This window comes from Rhinolophus sinicus, linkage group LG01 (genome assembly GCF_036562045.2).
Source record: "Rhinolophus sinicus isolate RSC01 linkage group LG01, ASM3656204v1, whole genome shotgun sequence".
Lineage (NCBI taxonomy): Eukaryota > Metazoa > Chordata > Mammalia > Chiroptera > Rhinolophidae > Rhinolophus > Rhinolophus sinicus.
This window is the reverse complement of record NC_133751.1, coordinates 181,150,544-181,165,950: the sequence shown is the minus strand read 5'-3', so window position 1 is coordinate 181,165,950 and position 15,407 is coordinate 181,150,544. Positions and strand designations below refer to the sequence as shown.

General features: G+C 30.0%; 1 protein-coding gene across 2 annotated transcripts in view; it reads right to left on the bottom strand.

The window, feature by feature from the left end:
- Positions 1 to 5,267: 5,267 nt before the first annotated feature.
- Positions 5,268 to 15,407, bottom strand: part of NBEAL1 (neurobeachin like 1) — a 149,056-nt gene continuing 138,916 nt past the window's right edge. For both annotated transcript variants that reach the window (XM_019726853.2, XM_074340394.1), the window contains 2 exons: positions 14,841 to 14,976; positions 5,268 to 12,067 (listed from right to left, as the gene is read on the bottom strand). In XM_019726853.2, the coding sequence (XP_019582412.2) occupies positions 11,966 to 12,067; positions 14,841 to 14,976 (238 nt within the window). In that variant the 3' untranslated portion in view covers positions 5,268 to 11,965. The remainder of the gene's footprint in view (positions 12,068 to 14,840; positions 14,977 to 15,407) is intronic.

Here is a 15,407-nt window from a genome sequence, read left to right as displayed (position 1 = left end):
ACCAAGTCTAACACCATTTGTTGAAGACTGTTCTTTCCCCATTGAATTATTTTGGAACATTTGTAGATAATTCATTATATATGTATGAATATATCTAAAGGGCTTCTATTTTCTTCCATTGATCTACATGTCTATCCTTATGCTAATAACACATCCAGATTACTGTAGCTCTATATTAAGTCTTGAAATCAGAGTGTAAGCCTTTCAACTTTTTTTTTCCAAATTGTTTTGGCTACTCTGAGTCCTTTGTATTTCCACATAAAATTTAGAATCAGCTTTTTAGTTTCTTCGAATCTCCATTTATCTAGGTTTTCAATTTTTCTCAACAATATTTTGTAGTTTTCAGCGTACACGTCCTACAAATATTTTATTACATGTACTCCCAAGTATTTCATATTTTTCAATGCAATTCTAAGTTATGTTGTTTTGAATTTCAACGTGCCATAACTAGCATATAGTAACGTTAACATAACCTTTTTTTGTATACTGACGTTGTGTCCTGTGACTTTGCTAGAATCATTAATTCTAGTAGTAGTGGTAGTAGTAGTGTGTTAGATCTCTTAGGATTTTCTACCTACGTATCATGTTAACTGCAAAAAAGGATACTGTGCTGTTTCTTTTCCAATATGTAGTGTTTTTTTTCTTGCCTTATTGCACTAGCTAGGACCTACAGTAAATTTGAATAGGAGTAGTGAGAACAGGTATTCTTGCTTTGTTCCTAATCTTAGGAAGAGATAGTTCAGTCTTTTACCATTAAATATTATGTTAGCTTTAGGTTTTTCATAAATATCCTTGATTACATGAAGGAAGTTCCCTTCTAATTTTAGTTTACTGAGAATTTTTTATCTTGAACAGATGACTTTTTGTCAATTGACTTGCCTGCATCTGTTAAGATGACTATATGGGTTTGCTTTCTGTTAATATGGTGAATTACATGCATTGATTTTTAAATGTAACCCAATCTTAAATTCATGGGATGAACCATGGTCATGAAGCATTATTGTTTTTACACATTGCTAGAATTGATCTGCTAATATTCTCTTAAGGATTTTTGTGTCTTTGCTCATAATGGACTGTATTTTTCTGTTTTACCACGATGAGACGGAGGGGTAAGACTACATGCCTTTCAATATTTTTGTTTCTCTATTTCCTGCAGAATCCTAAATTACCCCTTTTTATTTTTCTCCATCACCACCCAGTCTCCAAAGTGAATGCATTTTTACACTCTCAAGAAGCAATACTTTCTGAGATCGCCACATCAAATGTTGCATACTAAGTCCTCCTTTTTTATATACAGTACTCTGATCCACTCAAACTCTTTTTCAATATTTTTGTACTTAGGATGGGCTTTCTTTACCTGGGAGTCTTTTTTTTTCCTTTTTAAAGTTCATCTTAGGTCCTCTATTCACCTAGTCTCAATTTTTCTGGAGTCTCCTTGCTATCTACAAAGGTGTATTGTAAAAACGTAAGAGATAGTTCTGCTGGAATTTTTTATATTTCTAAGTAATTTGAAGTTTGTAGTATTATGTCTTCTAGATATTTTGAAAGGATGGGATTTTTTAGGTTGTTATTTCTTCTTGTTTATCTGTATGGTTTTTTGGAGAACATGAAGAGAGATTTGTCTGTAGGTAATTATTATCTTAGGCACCCTGTAAATCTAGATTCGTCTATTTTGAATCTGCTTTAACATTCATTCATTAATTTTCCACCTTCTGAAATTTTTTATTGTTTATCTTTTCTATTTTATTAACCTTGTAGGTTTATGCTTTTGTCCTTGTAGGTTGTCTTCACTGTTGTTCTGATAGAATTTTAATATAAAGCAAAATTAAATACAGTACTTATATTCAATCTGTTACCCTTAACCTAAAGTGTATCTTTTCTAAGATCTGTGCAAACAGAACCAACTATGGCAAATGTTAAGTGGTAAAGGCTCCTTCTAGTTGATCAGTATTTTACTTACCTGAATTAAAGATTCCAAAAAAGTAAAATATTTATTATCTTTTAAAATACAGCAAATTAATTTTTTGGATATTAATAGAACTCATATTTTCCTTTAACAAACACCTTTTCATGCTGGTTAAGTTAATGGCTTACTAGCTAAAAGCAGAATGTTTCCTAAATGACACACATTCTCATTTCAAACCTCCATATAATTTTACCACATAAGATTTGTGAATACTAATTGCAAAGTGAAACTAGTTATATCATTTGGTAAGGGAATAATTTGGCTCAGGTAGCAAAAGGGAAAAGAATGCATAACTGGTATGTACTACTGGTTTTTCATGATCATTACTGTGTTAGGTTGAATAATGGCACCCAAATATGCCCGCATCCTAATCCCTGGAATTTGGGAATGTTACAGAGGTGATTAAGCTAAGGATCTTGATATGGGAGATAAACCGGAGATTATCCAGGTGTGCCCAATATAATCACAATAGGCCTAATAAGAGGGACACAGGGAAGAGTCAGAGGCAGAGAAGGCAATGGATGATGGAAGCAGAAATTAAAGTGGTATTTTTGGAAGATGGAGTAAGTGGCCATAAGCCAAGGAACACACAGGCAACTAATAAAAGCTGAAAAAGACACGGAAACGGATTTTCCCCAGAGCCTCCAGAAGAAATCAGCTTTGCTGACATCTTGACTTTATTCCAGTGAAACTTATTTTGAATTTCTGATCTTCAGATTGTAAGAGTAAACTCATGTTGTTTTAATCCACTAAATTTGTAGTAATGTATAGCAGCAAGAGGAATGTATAAAATCACTTTTAAGTGCAATGATGTAACTTAAAGGGAAACAAGGCAAGGTATCTAATGTTATGAGAACAATATAATACATCAGTTAAATACTTCATAGATAATTAGATTTAGGGTATCAGCTCTTCACCGCAAAGAAACTTGTTTTGCCTCTCTTATTAAAAGATCACCCCTTGCCAGGGAAGTATAGATTTCACTTTTGTGAAATATAATCTAATCACTGAGTTCCTTGAATAAGATTAGCCCCTTTATCTTAAAATCTGTGTTGCTTAACGTAATATGTATTGTATATTCACCTGTTTAATAATTTTTTATTAATCTTTCAGTGCATTTTTATGAAGGAACTCCATACTTATTACCCAATATTTAAACATATATAGCAATGATCTGGATTCCCTACAATCAACGATAATACTACTTTCAGTAATGTGAAACTATAATTATTTACTACAATACTATATTTCTCACCTCTGATCCTTCATTTCATTTGATTCCTGAGCTATCATTAACATTGCTATTTTACAGATGAAGTAATTGGAACTAGATAGCTTAAATGTTTTATTCAAAGTCATAAGCTAGTGGATAGTAGAAATATAACTTGAAGCCAGATCTTTTGTTCTAGATGCATGCCCTTTCCACTATATCAATTCTGTTTTTTAGATATATGACAATATCTCAAAATCTTGCCCAATATTGTTGACTTTATATTCAAAATTTATATTATATTTTGTTGTTTCAACATATTTAAAAAGTAGTACTGACATTAGTACACTAGGATCTGTTGATGGTATATAAGGCAACTGTGAGAAATAAAATGAAGGTTGTCTTCAGAAAGAATGAGCACTGGAAATTAATACACTGCATTATAAATTAGTACATTTACATTGTAATTTACATAATCACTCTCTTATGAACTTGTGCTAATTAGCATTATCAAGCTTATCTTTTGGATACTGTTGGGGCCAGATCCTGAAACATGACAAGTTATTCAAGTTAATACCGTTCTGAGAAAGTCTGCACCTGCATAAATCTCTCCGCAAATTTATGGCTCTAGTTAATAATACTATTAATTTATATAATCACTGCTCATTTACTCAATATGGGAAAATCAGAATATTTGCATACAACACAACTGTTCATATTAAAATGATTTTCAGTTTTAATAAAAATTTAGATGGTTTTCTCAAATAAAAGTTGCTCAAATTGTTACCTCAAATAAAAGTTCTAGATGATCTGCATATTCTCTTTCAGATGTAAAATTTGATAAGCACTGTTTTCAGGCTGTCAATGTTCTTTTTCAACCTCTTTGGCACTGTGTTCAAGTTCTCATGTAAGCAAGTTCGCATGTGTTTTCCCATTTGTAAATCCCTCTGTGATGTTTCTTCACAGTATTCTGACAAAAAACACTTAAACAGGATTCTGAAAGTACTACTCTATGCTGAATTAAACTCATCTTCACCTTCTCTTTAATCATCTTATCAGACGCATCTGAATGACTTGGCACACTATTTTCTTCTGAAAATCCATGATTTGTTAAAGGATTTGGGCTGTAAGTTGAAGTTGAATAATGTAAAAAGGCAGCTACTTTCCAAAAGAATTTTATGTCACTAGAATGAATAATGGAAGTTCACAATTTTTCCATAGCCTTCTCCTAACTTTTCCAACCTCTGCAAAGTTACAATTAAATGGATCCAACTTTAGAAAATGCACCAAACAACATATAGGTAAAGAGTTTTAGAAGAATTGAATAGACCGGCAAAGTCATTCTAAGTTCAGTAGTGAAAAAATAAAAATTAGTAAAAAAATTCACAATTAAAAAGTTTTAAAAAAATGTTTAACCTCAGATTCTAACTAAATGAATGATATACTATATGGTGAAAAATGTAATCTCCAGTATTATTGTGTAAAACAAATACATCTATTTAAAGGTTGGTATGGTGTTACAGACTTATTTCACAAAAGCAAGGCAGTCTTATGTAAGCCTATAACTGACTTGGCTTGGATTATCCTGTGCCGGAGCAATTTCACCTATGAATTAATGCACGAAGTTTCCAATTCTAGTAAAATATCTTTAATTAAAGTGAATAGTGCAGATATGGGGCTAGACTGCAAAAAGGTTAATGTTCATTACTGTTGTTCTGGATCTGAAGACAAAAGTACTACAAAGAACCTGAACCAAAGCTTGGGTTCTGTCTTACTATGGATTAAGTTCTATAACTCTTAACAAAACAGAAAAATTAGGTCATTTAGACTGTCAAAGTTGATGAATAAAATATTTTCATTGTGAAAGGAAATAAAGTTTTAAAAAAAAACCTGACCTAATGTATTGTTTAACTACAAATAGAGATTTCTGGCTTATGATCATTTCCTGAGGGAAAAGTGTAACCATCTTTCTGAGGTGGCTTTAAAACAAAAGGCTTAATATCTGTCATTATATATGACTGGTCAATTAACATAACATTCACCTTATGCACATAGGACCACAGAAAAAATTCTGCTCATATGAGAAAGAAGCAGTGATCAACGTGCCGTTTAATAAATATTGTATTTAATTCCTTGCTTACTCAAATAACTTAGCCAAGGTTAAGATGTAATCAGAACCTATCAATTGAGAATTACAAATCAGTTGAAGAAAGTAACATTTTTTTAATTTGTTTCAAACCCATTTCCATATACAAAGCTAATTTATTATGTACAAAATAAATGTACATTCTTAGAAACTATTGGAATACAAATTTCCAAAGGACTAAAAAAAGTGCAAAATTTTCAATTATCTTCAGTCATGCTATACAGAAATAAATCAAACATTAGCTCATATACACACATTGGAAAAATTTTAAAATAGCACTTGATGTAACAAAACAAAACATACAACTTATATATTTCATTTTAAAAAGATGAAGGGAAGAATGTATTGCACCAAATTAATAGTAACTTCATTATAATGAGAATACTAATAAAAATTACTTACATATCTTTATTGAGTCTAAAACTTTCTCAACTTTAAAACCTATTTTTTGGCATACAAATATTCACTGAGTCAGTTCTGCACAGTCAATAATTAGATATAAATAAGGCGTAATATTCTTTTTCACGGTCAATTCCAGTAGGAAAAATGAGAAGGAACGTTTATGATAACTAGATAACTTTTTGAATTAAATATTTAAGTAGCAGCACAATTTGCAATTTTTTTATATGTAATTCCGAATTTTCAGCTATCCTCTGAATTGACTATGTGCAAATACACACACACACACACACACACACACACACGTATTCAAGTCACTGTTACCCTCTGTGTTAACACAGAAATGCTCCTATTTAATCTGGGTACCAGAAAAACTGACATAAGAGACAAATCATTTGTTTGATATTTTTCTGTCATAATGGATTCACTTCTATAGCAATGCATTTAATAGAAAATGATTGTCTGGCTAGATCTCTGATTAATTTTTGCAATTTTTTTGCTCCAAGTCTTTAAAAGCATAATAGCTGGGGGGAGAAAAGCCAGACCTGTTAGGAGTTTCTGAAGAGAACAGACCAGCCATATTGTTTTCTAACAATTTTCCTTTGTAAAGCTAACTAAAATAAATAGTAGCCACAAAAAAAGTTTAGTTATGGTACTTAGGAATTACAGAAAGCAGTAAAAAACAGAATAAGAAAAAAATGTCTAAAATGTACAAGATTTTTAACAGTAAGTTCTACTGTAATATGTCATAATTTTGTAAGAAGTATAGAAACTATTACAATTAAATAATTTAAAGGTTATCTAAGAAAAGCAATCAAAATCCCAAAGGAAGAAATAAAATTATTCTCTTTAATCCTTAAGTAAGAAATTAAGGTTGAAATTCTTTTCCATAAAGTCTGACAACTGGTATCTCCTTACCAGAACCACTATCTCAAGTGTTTATTAATATAATTTTAGCATTCTGAAGAGCAAAATAATATGTCTATCACAGATAAGTTTCTTTTCCTTCAAAATGCAAGAAGAGTATTTCTTGAATTTGTAGGTTGAGCCCACTAAATCTTAAGCCACACTGCTTATACAACATAGGGAAAAGTTTCTAGGGAACATCAAAAATAGCATTTATCATTAACTAGTTAGTTCACTGGTTACCAGAACCTCTAATTTTAATACATGTTGAAATATATTATTACCAAAATAACATTTCAAAAGGTCCAATTGGAATAACACTTTTTTTAAAGTTTATATTTTCACCTATAAAATGTAATTTTATTTTCCAGTCTCAATTCCTAACTTGTTTTCTAATCTCAAATTAAATTACAACACTACATTGTAACAGTATTATAACTAGCTAATCACTTTGTACACTCAAAAATAGTTATAAATTTTAAATAACAAGACAGCCATATTATAAGTGAAAACACACACACACACACACACACACACACAAACACACACACAAAACTCCACCAACAGTCAACTTTGAAAACTGAATGGGTAATTCTTTCAGTGACAAAATTGTGCTGTTATTATTATAATATTTGTAAAATAAGTTTCCAAGGAAACATATTAAAACTATACCATGGAAAACAAATGTTGAATTAGTGACTCTCTACTTGCTTTTTTCCTTTGAATTTTCAGTTCATAAGATTGTAGGCATTAAAACAAAAGTAAATACAGTTACATTTCTTTTTTTCACTAAAGCCATTAGCTTCATAGATCCAAATCCTGCAATGTGTTCAGAAATTATCTACATGTGACAATTGTCAGTTGAGATAATCTAAGAAGATGCGTCTGAAGAATTACTACAATCTACCAGAAAAGTATCTAATAATATTGCCACTTTTACACAAGTTTCTTGTACTGAAGAAAATCACTTAACTGCTATAATCTGGGATGGACTTATATTTTTAATGTAGAAAATTGAATTGTTTCCAATATAGGCCTAAATATCTTAAATGTTAATGCTTTATTTTCTGTAATACTAGGACATTTTGTATGAAAAATTGAAGATTATTTCCATACAGAGGCTATACCGACAAAAGTCATCAGAAGTGGAAGGAATTTATCCAATGCTTTTAAATAGGAAAATTCTATTGATTACTAGCTCCAAGGTTACAAGGGATCTATTAGGTTGGTGCAAAAGTAATTGCAGCTTTTGTATTTATTTTTAACCTTTAAACCACAACTACTTTTGCACCAACCTAATAAATGGTTTTTAAATATAGCATTTTATTACTCATGCTTATTATCAATGCTTTAAAACATTACCTAATTCAAATATGCAAATATTCACTGACAGTCACTAGGAATTAATAAAACCAAACACTTTTTTTTAAGGTAATTATTAGTTACAATTTTCAAATATGAAAGGTCTGAGAAGGGTTTATGATAATAATGCAGAAGAAAATTTGGTTTCCATAGCACGTAATACAAAGACAAGCGGGCATTCCAATCAAATTTTTGATAAAATGTCTCCAAAGATAATGATTAAAAGTGTTTTCAAATAAGCCTGTGAATATTAGCTCTGATTTATAAAAATGAGTGAATATAATTTCTACAGAGTAAAATATTTTAAGATATAATAATCCTGAGACATTATTTATTTTATACCAAGAACATCAAATAAAGAGAGTCACAAAGTCCAGAGTAGTGCCTAGACTTCTGTAAATTTATAAAACTTCATTGACAAGTCTGATCTGCAATCTTAGTTAAGAAACACTGGCCTAGAAAAATGCTAGATTCAAATTAAAGAAGTAAGGTTGTGGTCAGCATTTTAATAATATTGAAATGATGATGCCTAATGTCATAAGAAAAAGTATCACAAGAACTCTGATGCAGGGAAACTCTCCAGAACAACATTCTCCATAGGGTCAAGTTTAAAACAAATGAAATGACAAGTATATAAAGAAATTAATTAGGTAAAAGAATATTGAAAATGGGTATCTGTTGAGAGATAAAAATATTTAAGACTGGTCACTTACTGGGAAAGAACAGTTTCAGTTGATTACAGAAACTGTAATTAGGACAAGCTATGTGTCTGGCTGATGAAGAAAAACAACAGGTTAGATTTAGAAAAGAAAAAGAACATACTTCATTTCTTATATCAGTCAAAAACTATATCCTAAAAACAAGTTAAAGAACTTATTTATGGAAGACAAGTTTAGTGACGTATTTGAAGAGACCAACCTACACACACACAGCCCCCATGATACTACATATTATATTTTTATTTAATATAGTCCATGCACTTGCATCTTTCCATTGGAAAGGTGATAAAGACAATGCTACTCATTTTATAAATATAAATATATAAAAGGAGCTAAGTTCTTCAAATTCAATTTAAAAATTTCCATTAGTGATTTCTTTAGTAGTAACAATATAAAATATACTTAAATGTAAAGGCCATGAGTCTATCATTAAAGAAAAATATGGTATTCAAGTTCACAAATTTATCTGCCTATTCCTATTCAAGAAAAATATTTAAAAATCTTAAATTAAGATTCAAATTTCGTATCTAAATTCTAATTTACTATGAGGGCACACTTATTCCTTCAGAAGCATGAAACTGATTTTTAATACCAGTTCTTTAAGGATAATTTTACACGCCTTACATTGAGAAAAAAAAAAAAGCCTCACTGATATTCCTTGCTAATGATGAATGAATAGTTGGTATTTTCTCTCCCACAAAAGAATATAACCTAAAAATAGCACTGTGACCTAAAGAAAACTGATAGAAACTTATTCATAGCTGACATGAACTTCACAAACTTAAAAGATTTTAAACCAACTAGGCAAACTTCATTTTCACATACTTTTCTAATTTTCATGCCATGATCTATTTTATATTCTCCAATTTTACCTAAGTAATGACAGAATACTGGTTGGAGAGAGTTGAAAAAAGTCTTATAAAGCTTCTTTATTCTCTAAGTGAGTGCAACTATTATGTTTGCATACTTAACCTCACTCTCTAAAAAGTAAAATCATCATCTTCATATAAATCTCTCATCACCAGGATGCTGAGATTATTACTTCCATCATCACCAGTGTTAAGAAACAAAACGAGATGAAAAGTTCTGCAAAGACAACAGACTTTATAATAGCCAAGTTGAGATATTGGATTCATTAACTGAAATGCCCACCTGTTATTCCATTCCAATGATACTATTAATATTATCTCCCATCATACAATATAGAAATAATTTCTATGGATATCATCTAAAAACACCAGAATCCCCCCAAGTATATCTTTCCACTGATTTTATCTAGTGATTTTTAATTTAGCGGGCTAAACTGTTTAAAGGAGAATATTATTTGACCAATAGTTCTACTATTAGGTTGGTGCAAAAGTAATTGAGGTTTTTGCAATTATTTTTAACTGTTTAAACCACAATTACTTTTCCTCCAACCTATATTTGCTGCTTATTTAAATAAACTTTTAAGTTCCATTCCTCTAGACTGTTGCTAGTATTCTCAAAGATTTTCCTCAAAATTCTACATTTTTGGTTTTTACTCTTTGGACAAAGTAATATAAGATGTAATTCTACTGCTCTGAACATCTACTGTTAGTCTAGGTAGGATATCTACTTTACTGTAAACAAACCTCCCTGCTACTTATGCTAAATAGTAATTGGGATGAAAATGCTTCTAGTATAACCTTTTATTAGTCCTGACTCAAATAGAACAAATCTATTCAAAAAAGCTTCCCTAAACAGAATCCTTTACTACTTGTTATAAATTTTTCACTCTCTCAGAGGGTTATAAAGAAAAGGGTACTAGATATTGTAGGCAACAAGGAGAGAAGAATTGCAAAGCAAAAATTTCTCAAAGATTCAATTGAGATGACAACTGGATGTAAGGAAATCTATGGTTTGTGGAATGAAAAAGAATATTATTATTTTAAGAAGCTATTAGAGTGAAAAGTCTTACTTTTTTCTGATCACAGACCCCTTTAAGAAAGCCAAGAGACAATTCATTCTTGAAAAAAATGCAGTTAACACACACAATTTTTACACAGTTTCAGGAAATTCATAAATTCCCACAAGCCCATAGAATCTCAGATTAAGGACACTCACAGTTGTAAAAGCTCTTTGACCTAACACAAAAGATGACCTTATACAAGCACTAGGTTTAACAATCTTTGAATTTCAAAATAAATCTATCAGTTTCTTACTATAAAATCTTGAATAGTAAACCATAATGTAACAATTAGTTATGTATAACAAAATCAATTGCAATCCTAAAAGTTATACATAACATGAAATAGAAATGTGTTATTTTTAAAAATTACTATTATATCTAAATGACTAGTTTGAGTTATATATATCTTTTCAATTCATTCATCACATGGAAGTCCTACATAAAAATGTAATATATTTGGATATCATTGCTAACTCTTCTAATTAGCAGGGGAAAACACAGTATTTGCTTAGTAAAGAAAAAGTCAAGAAATTTTGAATTTTGCAGATATAAATTGTGCTGCAAATGCTACTTAAAGGACTCAACTGTCAAAATCATAATTAGCATTTTTCCTTAGTTGTACTACTAATAAAATACATCTGCAAAATGTATCTCTAGTTTCTTTTATTCCTATTCAACCTTTATTATTTAAGAATATAATACATTTCAATAAATTCTCATTAGTAATGTGCTAAGTAGTAGTGGAATGAACCAATATGCTAGTTTTAATAGTCTTATTTTCAACTTGTGAAAACCTGGAATTTATACTGAGTTTTGAAAATCCAAGTATGCAACAGATACCTCTAAAATATTTCCTCCAATCAGGAGTTCCACAAATAAATTGATGTATTTTTAAATATGGTGGTCAGTATACGGGAAAATGATTAACAAAAGAATGTTTTATTAGAAATACCTTAAATATTGCTCTTTAGAATAATAAGCATATTGAATCTAACTTCATTTTTAGAAGTTTGTTTCTAAAAATGGATATAATAATCATTAGGAACAGACCATTAAATCTAATTAGATGTATTTTCTCAAATCCATCTTAGTGTAGGCCAAGAATTAGTTAATAAGATTGGATCCAAAAATGTTAATCAGAAATTTTTACAGTGAATAATAATACAACCTATATCCTTCTACACATACCCTACCAAATTTTGGTAATCACAAAGTGATTTTCAGGGATAAAAGCCCTGAAACATTTCAGACAGTTGAGAGATGGAGTTAAAGTGACAAAGCAATAAATCAAGTTTCAGTTACCGATGACAAAAGATGAAAATAACAATCACTTGGAATCTTGAGTATTATATTCAGTTTCTCCAGATGAAATCTGGTTGAGTCGTTTGCTAGATCCCCATAATTTTCGAGAAAGCTGACCTGAACGCATCTGTTTAAAATAATACAGAGAAATGAAGAATAACTGTTAGTAAGAAAGGAAAAAAAGATAAATGAAATTCATAAAGACATTAATTTTGTGAATGCAAAAAATACTTTTGTTAGCAGGATCATTAACATTTTAATGATTCTTGATTAATAATAATTAAAGAAAGGCTTATCTCTGCATTGTCTTTCAGTTGAGAATGGTATAATGCCAATATATAACTTTTTAAATTAAATGTCCCAGGTATTTCAGAATTACCAGATTCTTACTTTATATACTAACAAAAACATATTTCACTTCATTAAGATAATCTTTTCAAATTATATTTAATCTAGCTAAGACGACACATAAGTTTGCAGATTTTCTCCTCTTGTATGCAGTACTATTAATGCCAATCACAGGGATAAGAAGTAAAATAATGTTCTAATGAAAATAAATAAATTTTTTAATATTTGATACAAAATTTTCAAAAAATAATATTTAACAATAGAAAGATAAAAAGTAATTTAGAAAACAAGAATAGCTCTTTGAAGGTAAGAATCACATTTTGTCTCGTTAAATTCGTACCATTTAGCACATTTCTCAACATATAACAATTATTAATTAAATATTAATTCAATCAATGAGTAATGCCCCTCGAAAAATGCTTATACTTCTAGGTGGTGAAAAAAAAATTCCATGTGGAAAACAGTTCTCAATCTAAGTATATGAATTGTTGGAATTACTTTCCCAAGTACCATCTACTTTTAAATGATGATTTGTCTGGCACTCTTTTTTAATGGTTACTTTTCTAGGGTACATTTATTGGAGTGATAAAAGACAAGCCTCAAAAAAGACACCGTGGCATGCTAATTTTGCATTTTAATTTCCAGATGTATTTTGAGAAACTTATTTCATTAATCTATTACCACTTTACCAACTGATTTATAAATATGAATTACATACTGACAGTGTAATATATAAAACTGATACATGTTTTAAAAATACACATTAATCAAGATTTTGATCTTTTAGATATAGATCTTGAAATAGAAACCTTTTCCTAACTATTGATCTATTTAATTTCTACACTATCACATAGAATTACATTTTAATTATGCAAGATTCTAAGTATTCAATTAGATTATTTGCTAAAGTAGATCCATGATTCAGCTGATACATCCAAAGATGTAAAACAGATTTAAAAAAACACTTTTGTTTGAAATCCACACGCAATTCAGATTCTATGTGTTGTAGACTACATAAATCTTTCAAAGAGAACGAAAAACTTATTTGGTAAAAATAACACAACATTGATTGAGGCCTATGAAATGAAGCTGCCTACATGTTTTTTTCCAGTCAATTCTTAAAAGATAATCTGTGCACATATGGTCATTTCATTTTTAAAAATTTAGTAAAATCAGAAACTGATAAATTACTCAAGGTGAGGGGAAGGCAGGCAAATTTAAAAGGCATTTGAGTAAACCACAGAAAGTGAAGCATACTTGAAGAGTAAAGTCTGAGTTGAGTTCTTCAGTAATCTCATTAGCAGAGGACAGGAGGACACAATTTATTTGGGAAAGTTTCTATTACTGCTGAATAGGAAAACGCTTAAAATATTTTAATATATAAGTGAAATACCAAGATAAAGACTTGCTGCACTAAAGGAACTGTTACATGTCAGACTTAATATTGTTGCAATTACTTTAATAAGAACTTTTGCTTAAATAATATCCTGAAAAAAAGGACTAATGAAATCTTAAAATATTTATAAAACACAAAGGTTCCTGTGATGTGATAGATTTATTCTAATCATTGACAGTGTATTATTCAGTAATGTCTTCTCTTGAAACAACCCCTACAAATGTCATATTTTAGATTTCTCAGAAAAGACCAATGGTACCAATAAAAATTTATCATGCTTAATTTCATGCTATTTAACAATAAATTTTCTGGAAGACTCACTAAATTACTTCACTATGTTTTCTTAAGAATAGTGTTAGAATTATGGAATGTGCATATTCAGTAACTGATAAACTACTGGCATATAAATTTACAGTGACTATAGGAAATTTATTGAGAATTAGCACATTATATGGGGATATTTGTAGTTCCAAGTAAAAACTGATGCTTTTAAAAAAGGACAACTGACATACAGTCATGCTGGTATTTGTTGAAATTAAAGTAAGTAGTTTTATATAGATTAGGCATGTTCTTAAACGTCATATAAATGGAATTACTCAGTATGTGCTCTTTTATGTCTGCCTTCTTTCACTTGGCATAATAATTTTTAAATTTATGTTGTTACATGTTTCAATAGTTTGCTCCTTTTATTGCTGGGAAATATTGCATTGTACAATTATGCCAAATTTATTTCCCTGTTGATAGACATTTCAATTATTTCCAATTTGAGACTATTATGAATAAAGCTAATATGAAGAGAATAAAGTAAGTAGCTTTATTGTTTGAGTCTATATTTCATTTCTTACAAAGGCTTTTTTGTACTAAAACTTCAAGAAGAGGTCCTGAATCTAGACTTAGAAAAACAGAGAATAAAAGAGCTTTCTTATTCATATAGAGTGAAACATGGAAACTGCCAAATGTGTGCTTTCAATTACGTCATAATATAAACATCACTCCTGAATACTAACTTTAATCCCTTTTCATTTACTGACCTTTGAAAATTAAATTTGTTTTCTAATTTGCTTATCCATAATAGATAATTCTGATTCAGCTGGAATAAAGGAGACCCAAAGGAATCCCACACAGTAAAAGAAATGAAATTTTAACTGGGTTTTACCTCAGCTGGCTTGCCAACACCCACTACAATCAATTTGCCATCTTCTAATCCTACAAGAATATGGCTGTATTCTTTGGTTACACACACACAGTGGATAGGCAATCGCATAACTAATGGGCTGATGCTGAGATTCAAACTAGAAAAGAAATAAAAAACACACATATAATTACGTCTATATAATAGAGTCATAGAATTTTATACCTGGAAGTTAACGTAAAGATAACCTAGTTTTGCATTCTAATTTTACAGATGTTGGATTCATGTTCAGAAAATCTGAGTGCCTCACACACGAGGCCCATTTACATCATTATTTAAAACAATAGATTTTTTTCTCTATTTTCAAGATGTTTTTCTTCTAGCCATATATATGAGGTTTCACTAAATGATTTTTATCTTAATTAATAAGTGAAAGTTGGACAAAAAGGGCAAAAGCTCAAAAAGAGTGTGTAGAAGAGTATGGTCAACAAAATTGGTGCATTTGCTTTGTCTTAAAAGATGTAATTTGGGAGTGACGTCAGAAGCATGGTGGTATGCGGAGTCCCCTTGATCTCTCCCCTTGAAGTTACA